General features: G+C 49.0%; 1 protein-coding gene and 1 pseudogene across 1 annotated transcript; both read left to right on the top strand.

Annotated features, from left to right (window-relative positions):
* The first annotated feature begins 3,588 nt into the window (after window positions 1-3,588).
* On the top strand, window positions 3,589-4,511 carry LOC149361262 (uncharacterized; annotated as a pseudogene).
* Window positions 4,512-11,148: 6,637 nt separating this feature from the next.
* On the top strand, window positions 11,149-14,208 carry LOC149361261 (uncharacterized). The gene is made up of 2 exons (XM_089568037.1): window positions 11,149-11,160; window positions 13,660-14,208. Exons 1-2 carry the CDS (start codon window positions 11,149-11,151, stop codon window positions 14,206-14,208), a joined length of 561 nt encoding a protein of 186 aa, XP_089424163.1.
* The last annotated feature ends 10,588 nt before the right edge of the window (window positions 14,209-24,796 follow it).

Here is a 24,796-nt window from a genome sequence, read left to right as displayed (position 1 = left end):
CACTTGTCCAGAGTCCGTTGGGCTACTCGGACGTTTACTTCATTTCCTAAGGTGTCTTAAAACCTACCGACTGAAGCTAAAAAAAATTCAATATAATTACAGAGCACACTGGTATCAAATGAATAACAGCATTAACAAAAGGCAGCATTTCCAAAAACGAAGCACAAAAAACTGCAACGAATAAAGTAAAACAAATTTATAGACACATACTTATATAAAATTAACAACAGCGTTACGAAATGCAGCAGTATCAGTAATTACAGCAATATTGTGGGGAAGGGGTTTCCAGCTGACAAATTCTGGGTATGAATGAATCGTGAAAACATCTTGTACGACAACGAGGGATCCAAACTATGTGGCCGTGATCATTGCGTGCTGAAATATACGGTGGTCTTTTTAATAACTTTTCATTAAGAAAATGATTATGATAAATTTTGTGAAAAGTGCATTATAAAGCTATTCACCGGCGAGGAGAAAGAAGCGGTAGGGAAAGGTTAGTTTCATGGCAGTTGCACTACTAGTACGATGATAGTGGGAAAGTATGAAACGACAACCGCGGTTTTGAACTGATTCTAAGTCAGAAATGAGAGATTCGACCCCAGGGTTCCACACCGATGAAGCATATTCCAATTTAGAGCAGACCAATCTTTTGTAAAGTAATAGTTTTAGTGAACTCGGTGCACATGAAAAATTTGTGCGAAGGTATCCAAGGATGCGGTTGGCGTTATTTATAGTGTAGTCAACATGAGTTTTCCAAGACAGGTTAGATTAGACGTGAACACCCGGATATTTATAAGACGACCCAGTTTCAGGAGTGACGCTATTAATGTAGCAGGTAGAGGGTGCAGTAGACAGACGAGAAATGGGCAAATGCTTGCAGTTAGTAATTTTAGATTCTATTCCACAGGTTACTCTAATCCAGTACCTTGTTAATATCTGAGTGAAGAACAGATACATCATTATCATACTTAATTTCGGGGTAAATAACACAGTTATCGGCAAAAATACAAATAGAAGACGATATATTAGTTGGTAAGTCGTTAATATTACGACGAAGACGACGAAGCTGGCAGTGGCGCGAGACGGAGCGCTCGTGCTAGGCCAGCGGCCATTAAATCATCTCTTGTTCATGGTTCATTGCACCTCATTCTTCAGCTGGCCGCCACGTTATATTTGGTGTGGGGTGCTGGGGTCCCTTCATGGCCATCCTGGTCCCGGAGCTGCGGTGTCCTGCGCCTGCCGTGGACGTCGGCCGCGAGTGCCTGGTCCACGCCGCCCGGCCGTGCCCCAGCCCGCCCGACCTGAACCGACCTCGCCGCTCACCCGTCCCCCGCCCGGACCACAAGACACGACAACCCAAAACCCGACCGACCCGAGACCCGACCGACCCAAGACCCACACGTGAGGACACCGCCCCCCTGCCCCTGCGTCCGGTGCGTCCACGGACCTGGGCCGTCAGTTCCTGGCACCCTCCGGCCTGGATGCTTCGTGGACCGGGACTCATCCTTCGATCATCTCATCCGCTGTGGCGGCCAGCACCTCACCACTTTCTCCTTTCCGTCCCACCATCCTCTGAATCTCATCACCATTTTTCGCGTCTCTGTCACTGATCGGGACGATCGCTCGGTGGCCCCGGGAAGTGTGACGAAGACGACGAAGGTGGCAGCGGCGCGAAACGGAGCGCTCGCGCTAGGCCAGCTGCCATTAAATCATCTCTTGTTCATGGTTCATCGCACCTCATTCTTCGGCTGGCCGCCACGTTACAATATTAATGAGAAACAGGAGGGGCCCAAGAACTGACCCCTGAGGCACGCCAGAGCAAACAGGCGAGGAATCTCAATTGACGTTACTTGCTGTTACGAACTGACTTCGGTTTGAAAGAAAACAATGCAACCATGCAAGCAATGTAGAATCGATGTTAGGGCTGTATAGTTTAAGAAAAAGAAGCTCATGTGAAACCTTGTCAGATGCTTTAGAAAAATCCATAGATATAGAATCAGCATGGGACCAGCGATCTAGAATACAATGTAAGTCATTTGTGAGACATATGAGTTGCGTTTCGCATGAAAACGATTTACGGAAGCCGTGTTGGGCATTACTGGAAAAGCAATTGGATTCTAAAAAGCTAGCAAGATTAGAGTACATGACATGTTTCACGATTTTACATGAAATGCTCGTGAGCAACACAGGGCAAAAGTTATCAGGGCAATGTTTATCGTCAGACTTACGCAAAGAAATCACCCTCCCAACCTTCCAGTCATTGGGAATACAGCCTGTTCCCAGAGACTTGTCAAACAGTTTGCTAAGGATCCTTGAACTGTACATTTTGTGTTAATCAGAAATTTAGAATTAATGTTATCGACGCTAAAGGAGCAAGGAATGTTAAGGTTTTCAATTGTTATCAGGATGCCAGTCGTGTCAAAAAGAATTGGATCCATGGAAAAAGCATCCAAGACCGGACAATCCTGATTGATAAGGCAAACATTGCCAGAAAAAGCAGCAACAAAAACACTATTAAGAACACTAGCACACCCATTAGGTGAAAACGCAAGAGGATGTAAGTAGTATTGACGAACTATCTTTCTTGTTCACAGTGTTCCGAAACTGTCTAGGGTTACGAATCATCAGAGCAGGCAAAGTACTGTTAAAGAAGGAATCCTTAGCATTTTTCACAGCAAATTTGTACTCAGCATCCACAGAAAGGTAACCATCCCATCGTTGTGGCGAATTCGATGATTTGGGCGAGCGAAACAAACACTTTTTCTTATTGGATAGCCTTTTTGAAAAGTTATTAAAGCAGGGTGATTGGCTATTACACCGCAAAATTCTTACAAATGTATTAGTGAGGCGTTCAACAGTGTCCCTAAACAATTCCCAGTTAGTGCGGACAGAATTCTGTGGAAAATCTGGTGAATAATCGTTTAAGAATAGAGCTAAATCACGAATAATGGCATCATAGTCCGCCCGTTTGTAGTCTCTAATAGACTTGAAGATGCTCCGGCGATTAGGAATATTTATTTTTACATCAAAATGAAGCAAGTAGTGATCACTAAGACCAGGTAAGTGCGAGATTGAAGGGTAATATCCGGCGCGTTGGTTAGCACAAGGTCTGAGACATTGGAAGATGATGACGTGACTCGAGTTGGCTTAGTAACTAGCTTCGAAAGGTTGAAGTCCAAACAGGTTCGCAGAAAGTTATTTCATTGGGTAGAAAAGGGGCGAAGATACGGCGATGTGTTAGCCCACACGATACTGGGATAATTTAAGTCACCAGCAAGAAAGATTGCCGCACCCGGATGACGTACTAAGATCAGGTTAAGAGCATCATGCAAATCACCAACGAAAGTTGCACACGAATGGTTGCTTTAGGCATTTTAAACCTACTGTAAGGAAGACGACGGGCCTACGCGCGAGCCGCATTGCCATCGCCTGGGGCACGCGCCTGTCGGCCAGCTGACCTCGGACTGCTGTTAGCCCTGCTCCCGTTGTGAAGCTTCACTGAACAAATCCCACCTTACATTTGGTGGAGGTGCCGGGTTATATCCTCTCGCCCTGGAACTCCGCAGCCGAACGCTAACCCCTACCGCGATGCCTTCAACCCACCAAGCCGTCCAAGTGAGCCCGGCCGCCGTCGTCTGTGCTGGTTCTCTCCGCCAGCGGGACCCCGCTATCTTCAGCGGCACGGACGACCATGATGTTGAAGATTGGTTCACATCGTATGAGCGGGTGAGCGCATACAATAAGTGGGACGCGGAAACCAAGCTGACCAATGTGATTTTCTATATCTGACGGGCGTGGCAAATCTGTGGTATCGGAACAACGAGGCGAACCGTTCATGGTCCGTTTTCAAAATGAACTTCTCAGATGTATTCGGCCGCCCGGCTGTCAGAAAACTCCGTGCCGTACAGCGCTTGCGTGCGCGGTCGCAGCAGGTAGGAGAGAACTTCACGAGTTACATCGAGGATGTGGTGGACCTGTGCAAGAGGGTAAACGCACAGATGACCGAAGCTGACAACATCAGGCATATCCTCAGGGGCATTCATGACGACGCCTTTCAGATGTTGTTGGCGCGAGACCTGCGCACCGTCGCTGAAGTTGTCACCCTATGTCAGAGCTTTGATGAACTACGCAAGCAGAGGGCTCTGACACGCGAACACACCACGGGCATCGACTCGCTTGCTGGCCTGAACGATGCAAGAGACCAGTCATCGCTCCTGCCGCAAATCAAGAGCTTCATCCGTGAAGAAGTTGCTCGGCAGCTCTCGCTTATTTCAAGCCATCAAGAGCCATCACCACACATAACTCCAAATCTGAAGCACGTCATTCAAAAACAGGTCGCTGAGGATCTCCCGCAAGCCCCTCAGCCCACACCTCTCGCGGCCCCGCTGACCTACGCAGAGGTTGTTGCGCGACCTCGACCACCTACCTATGCTCCGCCTCCTGGTCCTTTTCGAGTCTGCTGCGCTTATTCTACCGCCTGCTCATCTCCAAACCTCCTGGGGCACGCCTGATAACATTCGACCGCCAGCTCAACTGGGCAACTCCTGACGCACGCCTGACAACCGCCCGATCTGCTACTTCATCGGCTTGCCAGGTCATGTGGCGCGGCTTTGCCGTCGACGCATGAACGCCTCACGACCACGTCCAGAAGTTTCTGGTTACTGGTCCCAGCGACAGTATTCGCCTCCTGCTGAGCTGCGCCTAAGCCGTTGTCTGTCTCCTGAGCGCACCGCCTTCTCTGGACGCCGTTCGCCTTCTCCACGTCGGCGCTCCATCTATCCGATGTGACGGCGTCCCTCGACCACTCAAAAGGAAAACAAGGTGCCTCAGTTCCTGAGGCGAGAACTGCGCAGTCGCCGAAATCTGAAAGGCCTCGTTTTTCTGCCGCTAATTTAATTCAATTTTTTTTGAGGGTGCATCTGTCATGGCGCTTCTCGACACCGGTGCTGTGGTTTCTGTCATGAAAGCAGCGCTTTGGTGCTCTTTGAGGAAAGTGAAGACGCCCCTTTCTGGCCTGTCGTTACGAACTGCAAATGCGCACCTCATCCAGCCTTTAGCGTCGTGTACTGCTCGAGTAGTCATAGAAGACATTTTATATTTGGTCGAGTTAATCGTTCTGCCGTCCTGTTCGCATTCGATCATCTTGGGCTGGGACTTCCTATCGCTCCATGACGCGGTCATCGACTGCGCTCGTGTTTAAGTAGAGCTCTCTACGCTGCCGAATCCCGTGCAAGAGACTGAGATTTGTGGTGGCCCTGTTTCTGCCAAAGCTTTTGTCGCCGATAGTACCGATATTCCTGCGTGCTCTTCCGTGATTGTGCCTCTCTCCTGTGACTGCGTTCGCGATGCCAGTGTCATCTTCACGCCATCTCCTAGTTTTCTACGCCGCCATTGTCTGTCTCTGCCTTATGCCCTGTTCACTTTATCCGCCGGCCTCACCGCATTGTGGGTCTTAAACCTGTTTTCCAGCCCCTTCGCATTGCGCCGCAGGGAGTGCGTCGGAAGCGTGCAGCTCTTTATGTTTTCAACCACCCCGACGCTGCCACAGAATCACCGCCGGTCGCCTTGTGCGCACTCAGCTCACCTACTCCTGCGCCCGCCGCGTTGTCGAACGACCTATTCCTTCGCTCTATAGACGCCAGTCTTCCGCCAACTCAGCGAACCCAGCTTCTTGCGCTTCTTGAAGAGTTTCGCTCCTCCTTCGATTGCCACCAACGTGTTTTGGGACGCACGACGACTGTCGAGCACCGCATTGACACCGGCGCCCATGCCCCTCTGCGCCAGCGCCCATATCGTGTTTCCACCACTGAACGACGAGTTATTGAAGAAGAGGTAGACACCATGCTTCAGAACGGCGTTATTCAGCCTTCCACCAGCCCCTGGGCTTCACCGGTTGTTTCGCCCTTACGTGTACGGCCGTCCTTTCGACGTCGTTACGGATCATCACGCCCTTTGTTGGCTTTCCTCACTAAAGGATCCTTCCGGCCGCCTGGCGCGATGGGTGCTGCGTCTTCAAGAATACAACATCCGAGTCGTGTACCGATCGGGCCGCAAGCATCAGGACTCTGACGCCTTGTCTCGCTCCCCGCCGAACTCGCCAGCCACTGCGAAATCGACGCCCCTGTTCCGTATCCCACCACCAGTGACCTGCCTTCTGAGCAGCGCAAGGATCCCTGGATTCGTGCTCTTCTCGACTTTCTCTCCGACCCATCGGCGGTTGTGCCCTCCCGCGCACTGCGCCGTCAAGTTTCACATTTTGAGATCAGAGATAACCTGCTTTATCGCCGTAATTATCATTCTGATGGACGAAAATGGCTCCTCGTCATACCTCGCCACCTCAGGTCCTGTATCAGTTCATGTTTTCACGCTGACTTGCAATGCGGTCACGCGGGTCTTTTCAAGACTTACACGCGCCTCCGCCTCCGCTACTACTGGCGTGGCATGTACAATTTCGTTTTGAAATACGTACTCTCCTCTCTCGGCAGCCAACGCCGCAAGAAACCCACCAACCGTATTGCTGGCGAGTTGCAGCCGCTGTCTTCTCCGCCTCGCCCTTTCGACCGCGTTGGCATTGATTTATAAGGGCCCCTCCCGTATACTGCTTCTGGCAAACGGTGGGTTATTGTCGCCGTCGATCACCTCACGAGGTATGCTGACACCGCCAAGTTCTCTGCTGCCACGGCACAGGATGTGGCATCCTTTCTTCTGCGTCGTTTCATCCTTCGGCACGGTGCCCCTCGTGAACTCCTCAGCGACAAAGGCCGCGTCTTCCTATCTGACGTCATCAAAGCTCTTCTCCGAGAGTGCAACGCCATCCATCGGACATGCACCGCTTACCACCCTCAGACAAACGGCCTCACTAAACGCTTTAACCGAACTTTGGGGGACATGCTGGCTATGTACGTTGGTTCAACCACACGAACTGGTACCTAGTTCTCCCGTATATTACATTCGCGTACAATACAGCTGCGCAGTCTACAACCGGATTTTCTCCTTTCTTTCTCCTTTACGGCCGACATCCCTCCGTTCCCATTGACACTGTTCTACTCTACCACCCTGACGCGTCTGAATGTACCACCGCCAGGCACGCCGAAGACTGCCGCCAGATGGCCCGGTCGCTTACGACAGCTACCTAGACCCTTTAGACAACCCGCCACGATGAAGATCAACCTCCCCAGCATTTCTCTCCCGGCTCTCTTGTCTGGCTGTGGTTACCTACCTGTACTCTGGGCCTCTCCAGGAAATTGCTTGCTAGGTATCACGGGCCCTACCGCATCTTGCAGCAAACATCTCCCGTCAACTATTTTGTTGAGCCCCTAACGTCGTTACCCTCTCTCAGACGCCGCGGCCGTGAGATCGTCCATATCAACCGCCTCAAGACATACCACGACCCCGCTGTCTTGTCCGCCCCTTAAGTCGTCAGGATTGCTCCTCTTCTGTCCGGGGGTCATTGTAAAGAAGACAAACGGGCCTACGTGCGAGCCTCATTGCCATCGCCTGGGGCACGCGCCTGTCTACCAGCTGACCTCGGACTGCTGTTAGCCCTGCTCCCGTTGTGCAGCTCCACTGAACAAATCCCACCTTACACCACGAAGACGTGCCTAAAGTGCTTGATTGCTTCCTATTCAGCAGAAGTGCTGATAGTGTCCACTGTCCGCAGCATAAGGCCAAAAGATTCGCATGCGTGAAGCCCCAGTATTGCCCGACGGCCCCTCTGATCTCTATGATCTGATCTCTGGTCACTGACTCGTGCAGTCCTTCGAAGTTGCACTGCGCTACTTGCTTCTTGAGGTCGCGAATGAATTTGTCAAACGGCCCTTCATCTTCTTGTTTTCTCGAGTGAAAAACACACCATTCATGAACTTCATTGCTTCCCTCAGCACAGTATGCTTCAAACTTCCTGACCACGGTGTCGTAATCTTCCTTGTTTTCCTGCTCATCAAACTTGAACATGGTGAAGATGTCAAGCGCTTCACCTCCGGCAACGCTCAACAGGAGTACAGCTTTTATTGCGAAAGCAATACTACTTGCACTTTCACGCCTTGGCCGTGCCGCGGCGGTGACCACCATTGACCTTCATTTGCGAAAGCAATACTACTTGCACTTTCATGCCTTTGCCGTGCCGCGGCGGTGACCACCATTGACCTTCATTTCACCTTGATTGGATTAGATTGGATTGGACTGGACTGGATTGGATAGGAATGGATTAGATTAGATTAGATTACATTAGATTAGATTACATTGGATTGAAGTGGATTGGATAGGAGTAGATTGGAGTGGATTGGATTTGAGTGGATTGGATTGGTTTGGATTGGATTAGATTAGATTGTATAACCGATGCATCACCACAAGTCTAACCACAAGCACCACCACCAGCTACACTACCAGCTGTACCATGGCGTAGGTACGGATATTGATTTCGCAATTACCAGGCTTAACCAAGCTAAGCCACATCGAATTTTTTCTGCTCCGCTTCTTTGGTACTGCTTTGACGTGGTCGCTTGCTCCGTGGCTCTTGTTCCGCTTCTTTGACGGCCTTTTAACGTGGTCGCCTTGATGAAGAGCTCCAGTTTTTGTTTCAACCGCTTCCAATTCTTGGACTAGTAACCCGAAAATTGAAAAGGCTCCGGGGGCTTCAGCAGCTCCATCGCTCTCCGAGCTGTGCCTTGTCCAACTGGACACTTCTGACACCATGTATCAAATCGCTGTGACGGCACTCGACAGCATGAAGACCAGAACAAGCAGAACGCACGTTTTTTGCGGGGCATATTTATAGCATTCGAGATAGCGCGGCTTAAGCACTGGCCATGTCAGGCACATTGCGATCGAGTTATCACGCAAGCCCGATGAAACGAGGGTAAGGTCTAGAGATGTGCCATATTGTGCTTTGTACGGTCCTCTTCGCGTTGACCTACCAGGGATATTGCGGGTGCGTAATCTGGAGAGTTCGATAGCCTGGTAGGGATGTTTTCCCCGTTGTTTAGGCTGTGAAGTACTCCATGCAGGACAGTGAGCATTGAAGTCACCCCCAATCAAAAGAGGAAGGCTCTGAGATGCCTGCCTCAGTTCTTGAAGCCACGTGCAGGGCTAGCTCGAGATATTGTCTGCAGGAAAGTAGGCAGACGCAAGTATAAGCGGCTTTTGCCCATGAGGACTGTGCTTAGTATTAGTAAGTCAGTAGCTTAGTAGCTTAGTTCATAGCCACATGTCCGTCCGACAGAGGTGCAGAGACGTCAGGAGCAACGTCACGGAGGACGCCAGGAGAGATCCCTAGGGGAACGGAGGCGGAACTCCAGGCTGGACGTATCCCTCCAGTGCAGAGTTCGTAACTGTCGAAGGAACGTAAATGGCAAACTCAGGGGAATGCTCTGGAGAGAGGGGCGCCAAGCACGAAGGCTGACAGATATGATGCAGCCGCGTCGGAGCGACGCGACCGCAGCCGGTGGAAGTCGTGATCAAGCTAAGCCTCAGCTACCTCGCTTAGCCTTAGGCGAGCCCGGTTTCAATGCGGGAAGCTCACTGTCGAGGCGAAATGATGTTGTACATTGAAACAACATGCACCAGAAACGGAATGACTGACATATTCGGGCAAGAGAGCGGGAGCTGACTCGGGCACGTCTGAACTCAATGGACGCTCCCTGCATTCTGCTTAGCGCATTATTCTGAGAAAGGTGACAGCCCCCGACCGATCGACCTTCAGCTGGTGCAATAAATATCCTCCTGGTGGCAACCAGCCTCAGGCTGCGCATTTCTACGTCCACGTAAGAACGTGCTACGACTGCAGCAGTCACCCCGTGGGTTCTTCCCGTGACAGCCACTTAGCGGCTTCTGCCGCCTCTTCACCACAAGTGGAAAGGGTGACGCACCTCTCTCAATTTGCCGCCTACCAAATGTAGCAGGCGACTGATGGCTGGCAGGCAGAGGGTGATGTCCACAACCCAGCAACCTCGGTCACGCCTTTTTGGGCACGCGAGAGCTTCTAGAGCTGACTATTAAAATTTGGTCGGTATAGAATTTAATTAGACTATTTAGTGTCTGTTTACTGGCTTCAAATAATAACTCATTTAGCTAAGTGGGACGGTGCCAAATGCTTTATCTTCAGCACTTCTTAAAAATCCTAATCTACTAAATGTCTTCGAAAAGGGTTGGCCGTCACGTTCCGACCTTGTAGCCAATATGTTTTCCTGGTGGGCACGAGCCAACATGCATTCCGAATCTTAAACAACGGGATTAAAAGAAAATAAGTGCCATATAAGGTAATACATTGCCTTCATTATCTTGTGGTGTTACGAGATATGAACAACACACAGCACTGTACTCTCTGCAGCAAATGAAGTTCGAAGACGCAATTGAAGCATGAACAGAAAAATTAAAACTTTTTAGCCGGGGGTAGCTCAGCTACAGGTGGAGGTTATCTTTTGTTCGAAGGACCGAAGGCTGTCCTTTAGGAGTGTTCGCCAACCTTGCTTTTATTTCCTCTCTAGGAGCTAGTGCTTGTTTGGTCGAGTTTCAGGTCTCTTTTTCGCATTTCATTTGTTCCTGAGAGGGTTTTAGTATTGTACTCAGAGCAGCAATTCACGAGGCTGGAACTGATCTTTGCTGCAAGCTGTCTACGTCAAGAGAGCCGTATTCCATGAAGGACAGTTACATCCGGGCTTCAAAGATTTCAAAACTGGCTCAGAAGCCAGAAGTCCAGGACCAACGCGACCGCATGACTTTTTCTCTAATACAATTCTCTCAGAGTCAGAGAATTTCGGTGCATTATTTTCGGAGCAGGGCCAGCGTCTCCAGCGTTTCAGCAGCTTCCTGATCGCACCGGTGCCGATACAGCATAAGGAAAGCGTCGTCACGTATCAAGCAGTTCCGCTCACACGTACGCTACGCAAATTCCTTGAAAAGGGCTCTCCTTGTGACAAGAGCGCAAGCCAGAGAGATTTTCAAACGCGCCGAACCCGTAACGATAGAGCACGCATCTTTACGTACAGAGTAAGAGCTGGTTTTGTTCTTATGGACTGTAGTTCCGTCAACCTAACCTGTTACGAGTCCTTGTTCCTTCCGGATTAAGCAGGTCATCAAGGGGTATATAAGACTGCGCTCTACCATGCCTTCACTACCGTTCACGTCGTACGTTGTGCCGGAACACCAAAGATGTACGCTCTGGTAAGTGAACTGCCGTCTGAAATCGGCTCTTCTGAGAGGAATAATATTTTGTATTTGGGATATTTAACGTCATGATGGGCGTGTATAGTGGAGAAAACTACGTGCCTCCGCGAAGAATTCATATTTACTGTCCCTAAAACTTCGACTTGCCCTCATATCCATCACTTCCCTTTTCTTTTCTGCCATGATTTATAGCATCCAAAAAGAATGTTCACGAACTCTTTAGGGGCCTTCTCCTTTTATTACAGTGTGTGTATGACACCACGTGCTGATTAGGTTGGGATCCTTATTTCCAGCGACTTTCTTTCAGGACTTACCTCAGTTTTCTTGCCATATTGCGCCTCCTACAGATCCTATTCCGAGTCCTTCTTCGACTTTATTAATTTTTGTGCACCGCCAGTCGAGTCTGGAATTTGCCAGCTACAGTCGTTTTACTAAAAAAGCTAGGTGAAGTTTGCTAAGAAAATAAATTATCAAACTGCCTTCAGCAAAAATTAATCGAAGTGCCAGGACCATTTCGGTTTAAAATAAGATTTTTACTAGTGATGGGCCTTTATGTCCAAGGAAAGTAATAAATCATAGTTCGGCTATTAACACTCTACCATTCATGGAAAAATCCCATATTTCGCGAGGACGAAAATTTCCTTTAAGACTTCAAATTCAAGCTGCAATGCACGCAGTAGGAAAATGGATTGATGTGCAAATCAACTGTCACATTTTGAAAATTTTAGAAAACTGTTTAGAAGCTTGCTTAGCATATAGGTTCACTTATATTAAGTTCAAGCGCTCATAAGTCCTCTATTTCGCGTACGCTCTACTGATATCGCTGCTGGGAGCAAAACAGTTTTCTTCACCTGCCTGTCAAGAAAGATGTAGTGCCTATTTAATGCTTATATACTTTCTGCATCCCTAAAATATACAGTTGTACATTTATTCTTGTATTGCATGAAGTTTATATTACAGGTGGTTCCCCAGCTATGCATTTCAGTACGGCGGCTTTTTAAAAATCTTAGCTTTATTTTCTTGACATGACAAGGCCTTTTGATTGATCAGTTAGTCAGGCTGAGGAGGAAGCCAGAGTGGGCAAAAGCGCATCTGGATGAGACAGCATTAAGGGGTCAATCTACGCATGGTATCGTTTCGCAACGCACGTTAACCTATTAAAATTCTCGTCTCTCATGCATATAGAGTTTTAGGCTATACTGATCACTTATAGCAAACTCTTTCGCCAAAACATTTTTGACATTTTTGACGCAGGCGCCTTAGAAGATACACAAACAATTCCAAATAAAATGCGTTATAATGTGCATAAGCGAATTTCCGCAGACTGTGTTGCAAAATAAAAATGAACCATTTGCATCGCTGTTACCGCACAAGATTGTAAAATAGTACACAGCTTATTTCACTCGGAAATGGTGGTGCAGCTTTCTGCAATTTTTATATTGGGAGCATCCGGATACCCCGGTCATTTGCCCATTTTCACTCTTCCATCCTCCCCTGAACCTCAGTCAAACTGGCTGTACAGGAAAACGCGACTGATGATATAGATTCGCCTTCAGTGCGCCCACGAAGCCACTCGCTGTTTTCATTCGCTCACTTCCAATGGAGAGCAAGTGGTCAAATGTTTGCTAACTTGGTGCAGCCATTACCACTGCACGCACTTTTATCGTGTCCTTTTGCCCGAAACATCAGCTGTACAAGAAACCCCACCTTTAGTGCTATAAAAAAGAATCCAGGGGATAGAATCGCGAGCTCCTTTGATACAAATTGAATTCAATGGGCTATACTTAAAAACAAAAGCTGCGAACTTCTGACGCAAAGGATATACAGCTATGATACGCAAGCTAGCTGGTCGTGAAACGCCCAAAAAGAGGGCAATCTTCAGAAGCCGTGTCAAGAGACAGAGTTCTTTGTTTTCTCTTATTAAAAAGCTACTAGTAAGAACCTGCTTTAAAAGAATTTTCGAAGGTTCTGCCATGGGGCTAACTAAAATGGAACCACATGCATTCAGTTCGAAGCAGATTTTGTTACCGTTAATAACTTTGCTGGCCAATAACCAGCAATGGTAACGGAACAAATAATAGTCTGCATTAGGAATTTATTTCGTAGTTTCAAAAAAAATTCAGCGTCACGGTATTGTAGCTGTATAATTGTCACGCAGTGGAGCTATTAATGCAATTTTTCTGAATTCAGCAATGAAGGACTTTTTAAACAATATACAGCAAAAGTATTTTAATTTTCGTCTCAAGAATGTTTCTTTTTACTGAATTTTTATTTCAGCATTCTTAAAGCATATAAAGCCGTTTCAACTACTACCCAGAATACAATCCCAGTTTCCCTTCTTTTCGTCTAAGATGCGAGCCAAGACTTTTCTAAGTCGACCTGATATCCCCATGTTTTTGGTAATACATAGTTCTTGTTAGCAAAAACTGAGATTTTAAATGCCGCGATCGTTGCTCTGAAGCGTGGTTTAACCTTCTTGTGTTTAATGTACCACAGGTGACGCCTCTCGTTCTCCTCCTGGTCCTGGCCACTGCCACGGCTGTACCAAAGGTTGGCTACGGAGGCTATGGAGGCCTCGGATACGGTGGCCTCGGATACGGAGGCCTAGGATACGGCGGCCTGGGTTACGGAGGCCTCGGATACGGCGGGCTTGGCGGCCTGGGAGGTTTGGGCGGCGTAGGTGGCCTGGGTGGTGTAGGAGGCTTGGGCGGCGTTGGCGGCGTGGGCATCGGCAGCAGCGTGGCTCTTCTGAATGGAGGCCCCGGATTTGCCAAGGTTGTGGCCGGACCTGCCTTCCTGGTGAGGTCGGTGCACCATGTCAACAAGGTCAGCGGCGGAGGAGCCCTCCTGGCTCATTCTGGTCTCGGCGGAGGATACGGCCTGGGAGGAGGATACGGCCTCGGCGGAGGATACGGTCTCGGCGGAGGATACGGTCTCGGCGGAGGATACGGCCTCGGGAGAGGATACGGTCTCGGCGGAGGATATGTGGGTGGTCTGGGCTACGGTGGATACGGAAAATACGGTGACTTTGGCTACAAACGCTGACCGATGAATATGAAAGTTAAACCAGTGACGGCAAGCAACTTTCCTAATGCACACTATGCAAGAGTGTGACAGTGTGCCCCCATTCATTTATTACAGAAATGATAATTAATGACCGGCGGCTGCTTTATCCCATCACAAAGCCAAATGTCTACTTTGAGATAATTACAAATACACGGACGCAATTTCACTGCTAAAAGTTATATATACGCGACAACAATGAAGGTGACTCCATTATTCACGATTGCAAGGTTGTTCGTTTAAGTGCTTCGGCAGAATTCTGTCTGTCGCTCCCATTCTCACAAAATACTCTAGGACTGTTTATTTGAACGAAAATAAAATTATTTTACACCTTTTATGTGTATAATCCGCTTTCTACAAAGTTTTTCTTGTACAATATTGAATTATTTTCTTTAGGACAAACGCATCATTTACTCTTGAATGGCCGGGCTAAAATTTTTCTTTTAAAATGTTTGATCAGCTCTCAAAGGGCTGCGCAAAGGATTAAATCAACAGCACTGCCTTGCAGTGGTGATGGCAGTCACGTGAGGACAGATTCAGATATGGGCAGAAATGGACTATTTATCTAGACGAACTTCCACCGTGAAAAGCAGGAAGCTGGGCTACGGCGATAGCATGGCATCCCATTATAAACTGCCGAACCTGGCTCCTCGTGGTTCTCGGACACGCCTAGCTGAAACCCTCAACCAGGTTAAAAGGTAACGCATCCTAAGCGAAGGCAGCGATATAAAATGTCTCTAAAACCGATTTTATAGAGCAATAAAAACACAAAAAAAATTGTAGCATTTTCACGTATGTGCGAAAGGATGTGTTTAACCTGTTGGACTGGTAGTTTTGCTTTGCTGGGTGATCGGCACGTCGGTTGATGGTACGATTTTGATAGTGGTATTGGTTTGGTTTAGTATTGGTTGATGAAGACGATGATGTGGAATGGACAACGTAGAGTCCCCGTGTTATAGTTTAGCCCGACGCATGATCGACTGTGGCGATTGCTTAGTGCTTTCGCGTACCGTCGACCTAACTTAATCCATTCGCTCCGCCGCGAGTTGGAAACCCAGTCACTTCAATATTAATTTTATTTTTATTTCTTTGGCTCAAACAATAATTCATTGTAACATTTTCTCCCAAAGCCACATACATCGCATGATTGTGCTCGTGGTTCTCCTATCTTGATAGTGCATTCGAAAGAAAAGAACCAGAAGCGAAGGTAAAAAAAAACAGGACACAGCAAAGAGTCCCTTATACCACGTAATATGGTTTATGTCTGGAAACGCGCTGAACTTATGTAATACGAGTCGTCGATGAGAGGGCATTGATCAAACGAGTAAAACTACGTTGTTAAACATCTTACGCGCTCGAAAATAACGATGCTAAAGATTTTCACCGATCTCGCGGCGCCGAACTGCCTCCCACACCAATTTCCGGTCACTCGTCTTATAATAAATGACAGGTTGGGGCCGATTATAGCGCAGTTGTGTGCAGTTGGATGAGCTCCAGGCCCCTTCCTCATTGTTTAGGTGCCATCGGGGACAAAAGTAACAGACCTTCCTCCAGGTTCCGACCCGTGCCACTCTGCGTAGGGGCACCACCTGACAAAGCACCTCTGGTTTCGAAACGCACCTACAGCGCCGGTGTTTTGTCAGGTGGCCCTCTCATGCAGAGGGGCACGGGTCGGAACCTAGAGGAAGGTCTGTTACTTTACTCTGAATGCAGTATACGTACATCATCTCAGTGTGTAGCCTGGGGTGCGATTACGAGTCGCTTTCAATGTTTGTCTCAATTTTGAGACTGTGACGTCAAAATGACGGCAGCGCGAAACCCTGACCGCGGAATCATCCATTTAGCAGCGAGGTTGCGGTGGCCAGTAGCAGGGCTCCAGCTAGGAAGCATTTAGTTGCACAATAAGGGACCGCATGCTAACATTTTGCTGTAAACACGCCGTTAATAAAATGAACAATGTTTTATTTTCCTAACAAACTATGTTTCAAACTTAACAACATGAAGCAAAACAAGAAGCGTCCTGAGTTTTGCAATTAAGTTTGCTCTTCAGTCACTTTTGCTGCCGCGAGGGCGCACTGACGCTGGAAAAGCGTCGGCTAGGTTGCGTTAGCTGCCGCCCGATTCAAAGGATTCAGCCTTATCCCTCCACCCACATATTCAGCCATCGTAAACAGGGCAGCCAGAAAAAAGTCAGCTGAGTCGACGGCTGTCCTTTTTATTTTACACATTACGTAGAATCAAGTTACAGTATAGATTTGTGCAGAATTAGCCGAAGAGTTCTACAGAAATCTATACAGTAGCGAATGTAATCATCAAGCTACTGAGGGAGGCAGTCGAGCACAGCAATGGGACATCCTGCCAGTAACGAAGGAGGAAGTAAAGAAAGCCTTAGGAGCAATGCAAAGAGGGAAAGCAGCTGGTGAGGATCAGGTAACAGCAGATTTGTTGAAGGACGGAGGAGATATTGTGCTACAAAAACTAGCCACCCTGTATACGCAATGCCTTGTGACCTCGAGAGTACCAGAAGCTTGGAAGAACGCTAACATTATCTTAATTCATAAGAACGGAGACGTCAAGGACTTGAAGAATTACAGACCAATCAGCTTATTGTCCGTTGCCTACAAGGTATTTACTAAGGTAATCGTTAATAGAGTCAGGACAACCTTGGACTTTAGTCAACCAAATGATCAAGCAGGCTTTCGTAAAGGATACTCGACAATAGACCACATTCACACTATCAATCAGGTGATAGAGAAATGCGAAGAATATAACCAACCCCTATATATAGCCTTCATTGATTACGAGAAAGCATTTGATTCAGTGGAAACCTCAGCTGCCATGCAGGTATTGCGGAATCAGGGTGTAGAAGAGTGTTATGTGAAAATATTGGAAGATATTTATAACGATTGCACAGCTACTATAGTTCTCCATAAACTAAGCAATAAAATTCCAATACGGAAAGGTGTCAGGCAGGGAGACACGATCTCGCCAATGTTCTTCACTGCCTGCTTACAGGAGGTATTCCGGGGACTGGAATGGGAACAGTTGGGGATAACAGTTAATGGAGAATACCTGAGTAATTTGCGATTCGCTGATGACATTGTCTTGCTAAGCCACTCAGGAAAAGAACTGCAAAGCATGATCAATCAGTTAGACAGGCAGAGCAGAACGGTGGGGCTAAGAATTAACATGCAGAAAACCAAAGTAATGTTCAACAGCCTAGCAAGGGAACAGCAGTTCGCTGTTGGTAGCGAGGGGCTGGAAGTAGTAAGAGAATATGTCTACTTAGGACAGGTAGTGACCGCAGATCCGGATCATGAGAGGGAAATAACTAGAAGAATAAGAATGGGGTGGAGCGCATATGGCAGGTTCTCTCAGATCATGAATGGTAGCTTACCAATATCCCTGAAGAGAAAAGTATACAACAGCTGTATCTTACTGGTACTCACCTATGGGGCAGAAACGTGGAGGCTAACAAAGAGGGTTCAGCTTAAGTTAAGAACAACGCAGCGAGTTATGGAAAGGAAAATGATAGGTGTAACGTTAAGAGATTGGAAGAGGGCGGAGTGGGTGAGGGAACAAATGCGGGTTAATGACATCTTAGTTGATATCAAGAGGAAGAAATGGGCTTGGGCAGGGCATGTAATAAGATAACCGCTCGTCCTTAAGGGTAACGGAGTGGATTCCAAGAGAAAGCAAACGTAGCAAGGGACGGCAGAAAGTTAGGTGGGCGGATGAGATTAAGAAGTTTGCGGGGAGACCGTGGCGGCAACTGACAAAGGACAGCGTTAATTGGAGAGACATGGGAGAGGCCTTTGCCCTGCAGTGGGTGTAGTCAGGCTGATGATGATGATGATGATGATGATGATGATGATGATGATGAAGTTACAGTGAGGGACGTCTCAAGTGCGCGGAAAAATCTATTTAAAGGCAGTGATTGCTACGGGTCTGCTGAGATCAATTTGCAAGGAGTACTTGGCTCGAAAACCGGCGAAGGCAGCTTTAAGGCAAGTTCACACTGGCGAGCCGAAAACGTCGCGCGACCGATTTCGGTCTGTTAGTTAAGGTTTGCGAAGCACATGTAAAGCCGGGAAGGAGCGTAACAAATCGATTCAAGCCTGTCGTGCGACCTCCGCGGCTCGCCAGTGTGAACTCACCTAGCCTGCTATGGATGGCAAATGTGCTCTAAGGGCGATGGGTGGTTGTATTTATTTTTGTTCAAAAAATACCAGGCGACCATGAACAATCATACTGCAGCAACTGCCTATACGAGGGGGTACCCAAAAGAAACCAGACTTATTTTTGTTTGAACTTATTTGTTCACATTTTAAGCACAGACCTTCCATCTCCTTCAAAGTATTCCCCACTTGCAATGATACGCTTGTCGAATCTTTTATTCCATTTTTCTAAACATTGTTTAAATTCATTTTTTGTGATGCTTGACAGTGCCTCCGTCGTTTTTTCTTCACCTCAGCAACATCAGCGAAACGCTTTCCATTCACCCAATTTTTTCATTCTAGGAAACACAGAAAGTAGCACGGGCCAAGGTCGGGAGAGTATGAGGGTTGAGGAATAAGGGTCATGCCATTTTTGGTCCAAAATTGTCGTAGAGACAGGGCTGTGTGAGCAGCGGCATTGCCATGATGGAAAAACCAGTCACCCGACCGCCACAAATCTGGCCGCTTCCACCGCACACTGTTGCCCAATCTTTTCAAAACATCCAAGTAGAAAGCCTGGCTAACTGCCTGACCCTGCGGAGCAAATTCTCAATGGACGACTCCTCTCATGTCGAAAACACAAATCAGCATTGTTTTGAGGTTTGGTTTCACCTGACGAGCTTTTTTGGGGCGAGGTGAATTTGAAGTTTTCCATTGGCATGATTGTTTCTTTGATTCCGGATTCGATTCAGGAGCCCTTGAGTTGTCCCCAAAGCACTGTCCTTGTACGTCTTTATTAATATTTCAAGAGTTTCCATTCAACTTTTTCCAATCAAAAATCAGAATTTCACCGGCGTACGCTGTTCACGAAAATCAGCCATTGCAAAAACGACACTGACACAAAACAGTCGTCACTCTAAAACTCTGCCTAAACTAGTCTGACCTCCTTCAACGACGGAACTCGGCTTACTGACTCTGGAATGTTCGTTCTATGCGCTCCTAGTGTCAAAACGCGGTACCACAGGAGCTTTCCTGACCAAAAAATTTAGTCCGGTTTCTTTTGGGTACCCCCTCGTATACGGGAGCAGACCGGTGCAGCTGCTGGGAGTTTGCAATCTCACTGCGGGTATTAAGAGCCGGCAAGCCCAGTCACTGCGATAACAATCACTCTTCCGCCTCGTAACCAGCTCATGCTGCCCGCTTCGGGTCAAGCACTTGATATTCGCGTTGGCGTTGTTGACGTTCCGTTCGGTTGATGCTCGGATGACGCCGCCGGGGATACTGCGGTGGCGAAAGCTGATGCGAAGGAAGCCCTCCTTCGCCGCCGCCTTATCTTGGGTGTCTCGCCGGAAAGCGCGCACCTTCTGTGACTTAACTTTGACAGTGGTCTCCGCAACCCACCGCAAACACTTGCCCAGAGTCGGTTGGGCTACTCCGACGTTTACTTCATTTCCTACGGTGCCTTGAAACCCACCGGGGGCGAAGGCGCGCGCAGCATTTGCCGCTCCACTAACCGCGCACTCACCCGCACACTTCTAAGTTCAACGGCGAGTTCGTCGCACAGTCATTATGCTCCTTCCTATGTCAAAACGTCGAAACAACTCGTCCCGCACGTCAAAACCGTCCTCATGCATCCTCCTACACCGTTGTTCGCGCGGCCAGCACCGATGTAAACGACCGCCATTTTCTGTCTCAAACGGTTTGGGACCACTCATTCCAGTTGCAAAAAATTGTCTCAGTCTGCTCGCATAATTAGGTAAGGAACGTGAACACTTCTGCATGTTTATGACGTCGGCCGGTGACGCAAAAAAACAATATGACCGCTGGTCACGGCCGACCAATAGGAACGGGGCAAATGAGACACTTTTTGAGACACTTTCCGATTGAGACGATTTTGAGCGACTCATAATCGCGCCCATGTTGGGCCAAAGTTTTTCTGCGCGAATTCTCTTCTCTGGCACGATGTTGGAGCCAGACGCCGAGCTTATCGGCCCAGTGCAAGCTCGCCTAGCTGCCCTGCGCCGGGCGGCGGCTCATCCAAGCTTGCTGATACTTCTCTGGGCCAGCGCCGAACGCCACTGATGAGTCATCCTTGCGGAGGGGCTAAAGCAAACCCCTCGGCGTCATCGATAACGTTGGTGGCCACTTCAACCCTCCTGACCTCATTCCTAATATTAAATCATTCTGTACAGATATTCTTGCTGCTCGCATGATGGACACCACTCAGTCGGTGCTCAAAACGTTTGCTGGCACCGGCATCCACCACCTTATATATTTTAAACGCGTTGCTTTGCGGTGCCATGCTCATAAACCTAAGCCTCCCACCTGCACCCGTTGTTTGGCTCTAGAACACTGTGCCCGCCAAATCCAGCCACACAGCGTTCCGGCAAAGTGCCGCCGCTGTGCTGCTCCTCTACCCGCCGACCCTATACCGCTCACTTATGTGCCCAACCCTGGTGCGTTCATTAACAGGTAAACACCCACCCTTACCTCGACCCCACTTGCCCCTTCTTGCTGAATAAACAACGCCAGTGTGTCAAAGCTTCATACCTACGTCGTACACTTTTGCGTCGGGCCACGCAGTCCACCCCCTCGTCCTCCTCCTCTAATCATGTACCTCCCTCAGCTCCGATTCCCTCACCGCGGAGCTTCTACGCCGCCAAAGTTCAAGGGCCGTCGGTGCCAGTGTGCCTCCCTTCCACTACAACACCCTCTCCACCCCTGATTGACGAGAGCTGCTCCATCCATCTCCGGCTCGCAATGCTGGACCGCCAACAGCGAGAGCAACAGCGCATTTCCCATAGTCTAAGAGCACTTGCTGTTGGGCTAGTTGGTTTTGGTTCATTATAGTTTTTAGGCGCAAAAAACAGACGCAGACGTTTTTTGCGCATTTCCCATGATCTACATCAGCAGATCCATGCCTTTACTCAAACCGTGCACACAACCACCGTTTCTCTTACCTCCCAGTATACCATGTAAAACGAGTACATTGACGCGTTCCACACCGCCTCCTCCATTGCCCAGGTCGCTGTTTTGATTTACATTTCCGGAACCACCACCACCGCACACCACACTTGTTTGGTTACGCTAGAGACTTCGGTTCTCCAGATTCTTGCCCCCTTCCAAGAACATACAAAGCTAATGGAATCTTTAACATCTAAGTTTCCTTCCCTGCATTCCCTGCATGAGTCAGTCCCTCTGGCCACAAAGAAGGAACGCATACCCTATCACTATCATAATGGCGTTTGCAAGGACCTCAAGATTGTGGAGTGGAAATGTCTAAATCTTTGCCATAATAAGGCCCCCCTCCACAAGTATCTACTCACCCGCCCCTCACTGCCCCGTTTTCTCCTTCTCCAGGAGACTCGGACGGCCCACACTGCCGCAGGTTACCGCGCCTACCATGCAACTTAGGCCACGCCACTTGCGTCCCTTTATGTACCCAGCGACGTGCTAGTAGTCCAACTTGACATCCCCTCCACCCTCCTTAAATAATTAGTTGGTGTTGTCTGTTACCACCATTATTCCCTAATTTCACTCGCGCTTTTGTCTTCCTACAACAACCCTGCCACTTCTTCATTCTCTGCTCTGGGCAAGTTCCTTCACTCTCCTCCTACTACCTCCCACCTCCTTTCTGGTGGTGACTTTAATGCCCCTACACACTCTGGGGCTACCCTCAAATCCTCATATCCGCCTCCTCACTGTCTCGTCCTAGGAACGCCACCTGACCCTTCTTGATACTCGTGGATCCCCTACTCGAGCGGGCACTTCCTCAGAGCCCCCGACGACACCTGACCACACCTTCTCTCGGGGTTGACATTCCTTTCACTGGCAGATCAGAGCCGAAACTCTTCTCAGTGAAAACGTTCTCATCCATATTACCACCTCTCTTTCGCACATCCCTCGATGTCATTCGGTCACTCGCACCTACTTGCACGCCTTTCGCACTAATCTCGCCTCTGACACCTTTCATTCCTACGGCGCCTTGACGTCGTGCTTCTCCACAGCGCTCGCATTCGGTAGACTTCGCGTTCGCTCTCGTCACCCAACCCTAGACCCAGACATCAACGCGCCATAAACGTCTTCAACGCTCCTTCTGTTCTCAACCCCAGCATGCCCAACCTTCCTCCCAGATCACTGCTCTGCAGGCCGCGATTTTCGCCCTCTGCGCCTGCTTGGGGCTATCTCTGCAGTTCTACTTGTGATGGCCTTGACTCTGCATTGCACTCGCAACCCTCATGGCCTCTCTTTAAACCCGTCCTTAGTATTAAACTTGCCCTTGCCGCCACTCTAGCTGAAGCCCTCACTGGTGACTCCTTGCAATGTTTTTGACCAGCTGGGCCCCCTGTATCTCCCGCCCCCTTTTGCACCTTCCTACCCGGTTTACTCGGGCGGACCTAACGCCAATCTGGACGACTCTTTCACTCTCCGGGAGCTCGAATCGGCTCTGGCTGCTAATGCTACCCGCACGGCTCCCGCTGAGAATGCCGTTATACACCATACTTCGTAACCCACCTCATTACGCCAAAGAGTTCATCTTTCAGACCTACGATGAGGCCTGAGACAGCGGCTGCCTCCCGAACTCCTTTACCTCCTCCCTCATTTTTTTTAATGCGATGTTGATTGCCTCAGGGCTTACAACGGTACGTAATGACAGATGAGGAGGCCTAAATAAATGAGAAAAGGTTCGCTGACCTAATGAAATCGAGCAGTGAACGATGATGAGGTCCTTGTGTCCAAGCGTTGTATGAAGCACTATTGTTCGGCGAAAGACCCGCTGCCGCCAGGTGCCGAATTCTTGTCGGCTTGAACGCCGGGCAAACCCACAGCAGGTGGTAAATGTCAGCCTCAAGATTTCGGTTCTTGCAAACTTGACACCCGAGGCAGGGATATAAACATTTGAATTGTGGACACCACCCTCCTTTTAACAAAGAAGGAACATCTCCGGCGCCGCACACGTGCTCTGATCCCTCCGTGTGCGGTAACACACCCCCGTGGTTTTACCCGTGCAGAGGACGTTGCGCTTCGGAGGATCCGGTCGGGGTTGCCGTAACTTCGGCCGTGACACAAACGTGTCCTCCCTCATTTCGATGATTCCAAAGCCGGCCAAACTGTCCTCTCTCTTCAACCTCTGCACAATTTCCCTGACGTCGCCTGTTGATAAGACCCTTGAGCGAATGGCCGTGACTAGCCTCTAATTTTTTCGTGGCGAAGGAGTTCTTTCCCCATTCTCTTAACGGCTACCGACGTCGCGTCTGTGCTCCTTTCTCTTACCTATCCATACCCATATTCACGGAATTGTGACCATCTGTGTTCGCAATGCCTTCGACGCTACCACCTCTTTTCTCAAATCGCCTCGAAGGCTTGTCGCTGCTGCATGTACACTTATATCCACTCATTCCTCTTTAACCGGGTGGCTTTCTTTCGAGTAGACAACCATCTGTCCGACCGCCACATCCTCACCCGTGGCACTCAGCAAGGTGCTGTAATCTCTCCTACCCTTTTCAATCTCGCTATGGCCCCTCTCGCCTCCCAGCTAGCCCAAAATCCCCGACCTACACCATAATGCCACGTTTCCACAAGCAGCCGCTGGGCGGCTACTCTTCGCAAGTCGCGTGCACCGGCGAGTGAAAGAAGAAGCTCGGTCCCGGCCTCCTCTGGGTGCTCTTGGCTTGCTCCCCGGTGCCGTCCAGGTGAACCCCCATTAAAGCCTTTCGGTTACGAGCCCCAACGACTACGTGACAATATATTTTACGCCGATGACATCACTCTGTTTTCTTCGTCTGGTTCTGCCAGTCACGCAGAGATCGCCTTGTAACTTGGCCTAGATCGAATGGGCTTCTTTCTCACCACCGCTGGCCTCTCTCCTGCCCAGGCGAAATCCGAGCTTCTCCTCAACCACTTCTCATATTAGCGCTCGCAAACCACTTCGTCTCTCTCCATCTTTATGGCTCTCACATTCCTGTCGTCACCAAATCCAAAGTTCTTGGCTTCCATTTGCATGCGGCCAAGAATGTGCAAGCCCTACACCACGCTGTCACCACGCGCCACTCGGTAACTCACCTCCTTCGGCGCGTGGGCACTTGACGCTCAGGTTTCCACGAGGTTCATGCCTGCCGAGTTTCCCACGCACTGGCCCTCAACAAGGCCTTGTACTTTGCGCCCTACATTTCTTTTACTCAGACTTATCTCAAGGCTTTCGAGACTGGCCTTGTGGGCCTCTACAAGTCAGCAGTAAAGTTCGGGTTCTTCTTCTTCCTTGCACCAGAGGTGCCCCGCCAGAGACGGTTTGTTTAAGTTGAAGAGTAAAGCGTTGCTTCGCACCAGGGGTGCCCCGTCAGAGACGGTCTTGTGATGAGTTGAGACGCAGGGATAAAGGGGATACTTGACGACTTATATACAGATATTTACAG

This window comes from Amblyomma mixtum, chromosome 2 (assembly GCF_055824585.1).
Source record: "Amblyomma mixtum isolate Tamu chromosome 2, ASM5582458v1, whole genome shotgun sequence".
NCBI classification, from domain to species: Eukaryota; Metazoa; Arthropoda; class Arachnida; order Ixodida; family Ixodidae; genus Amblyomma; species Amblyomma mixtum.
Note: the sequence above shows the minus strand (reverse complement) of the source record. Positions and strands in the feature narration are given on the sequence as shown.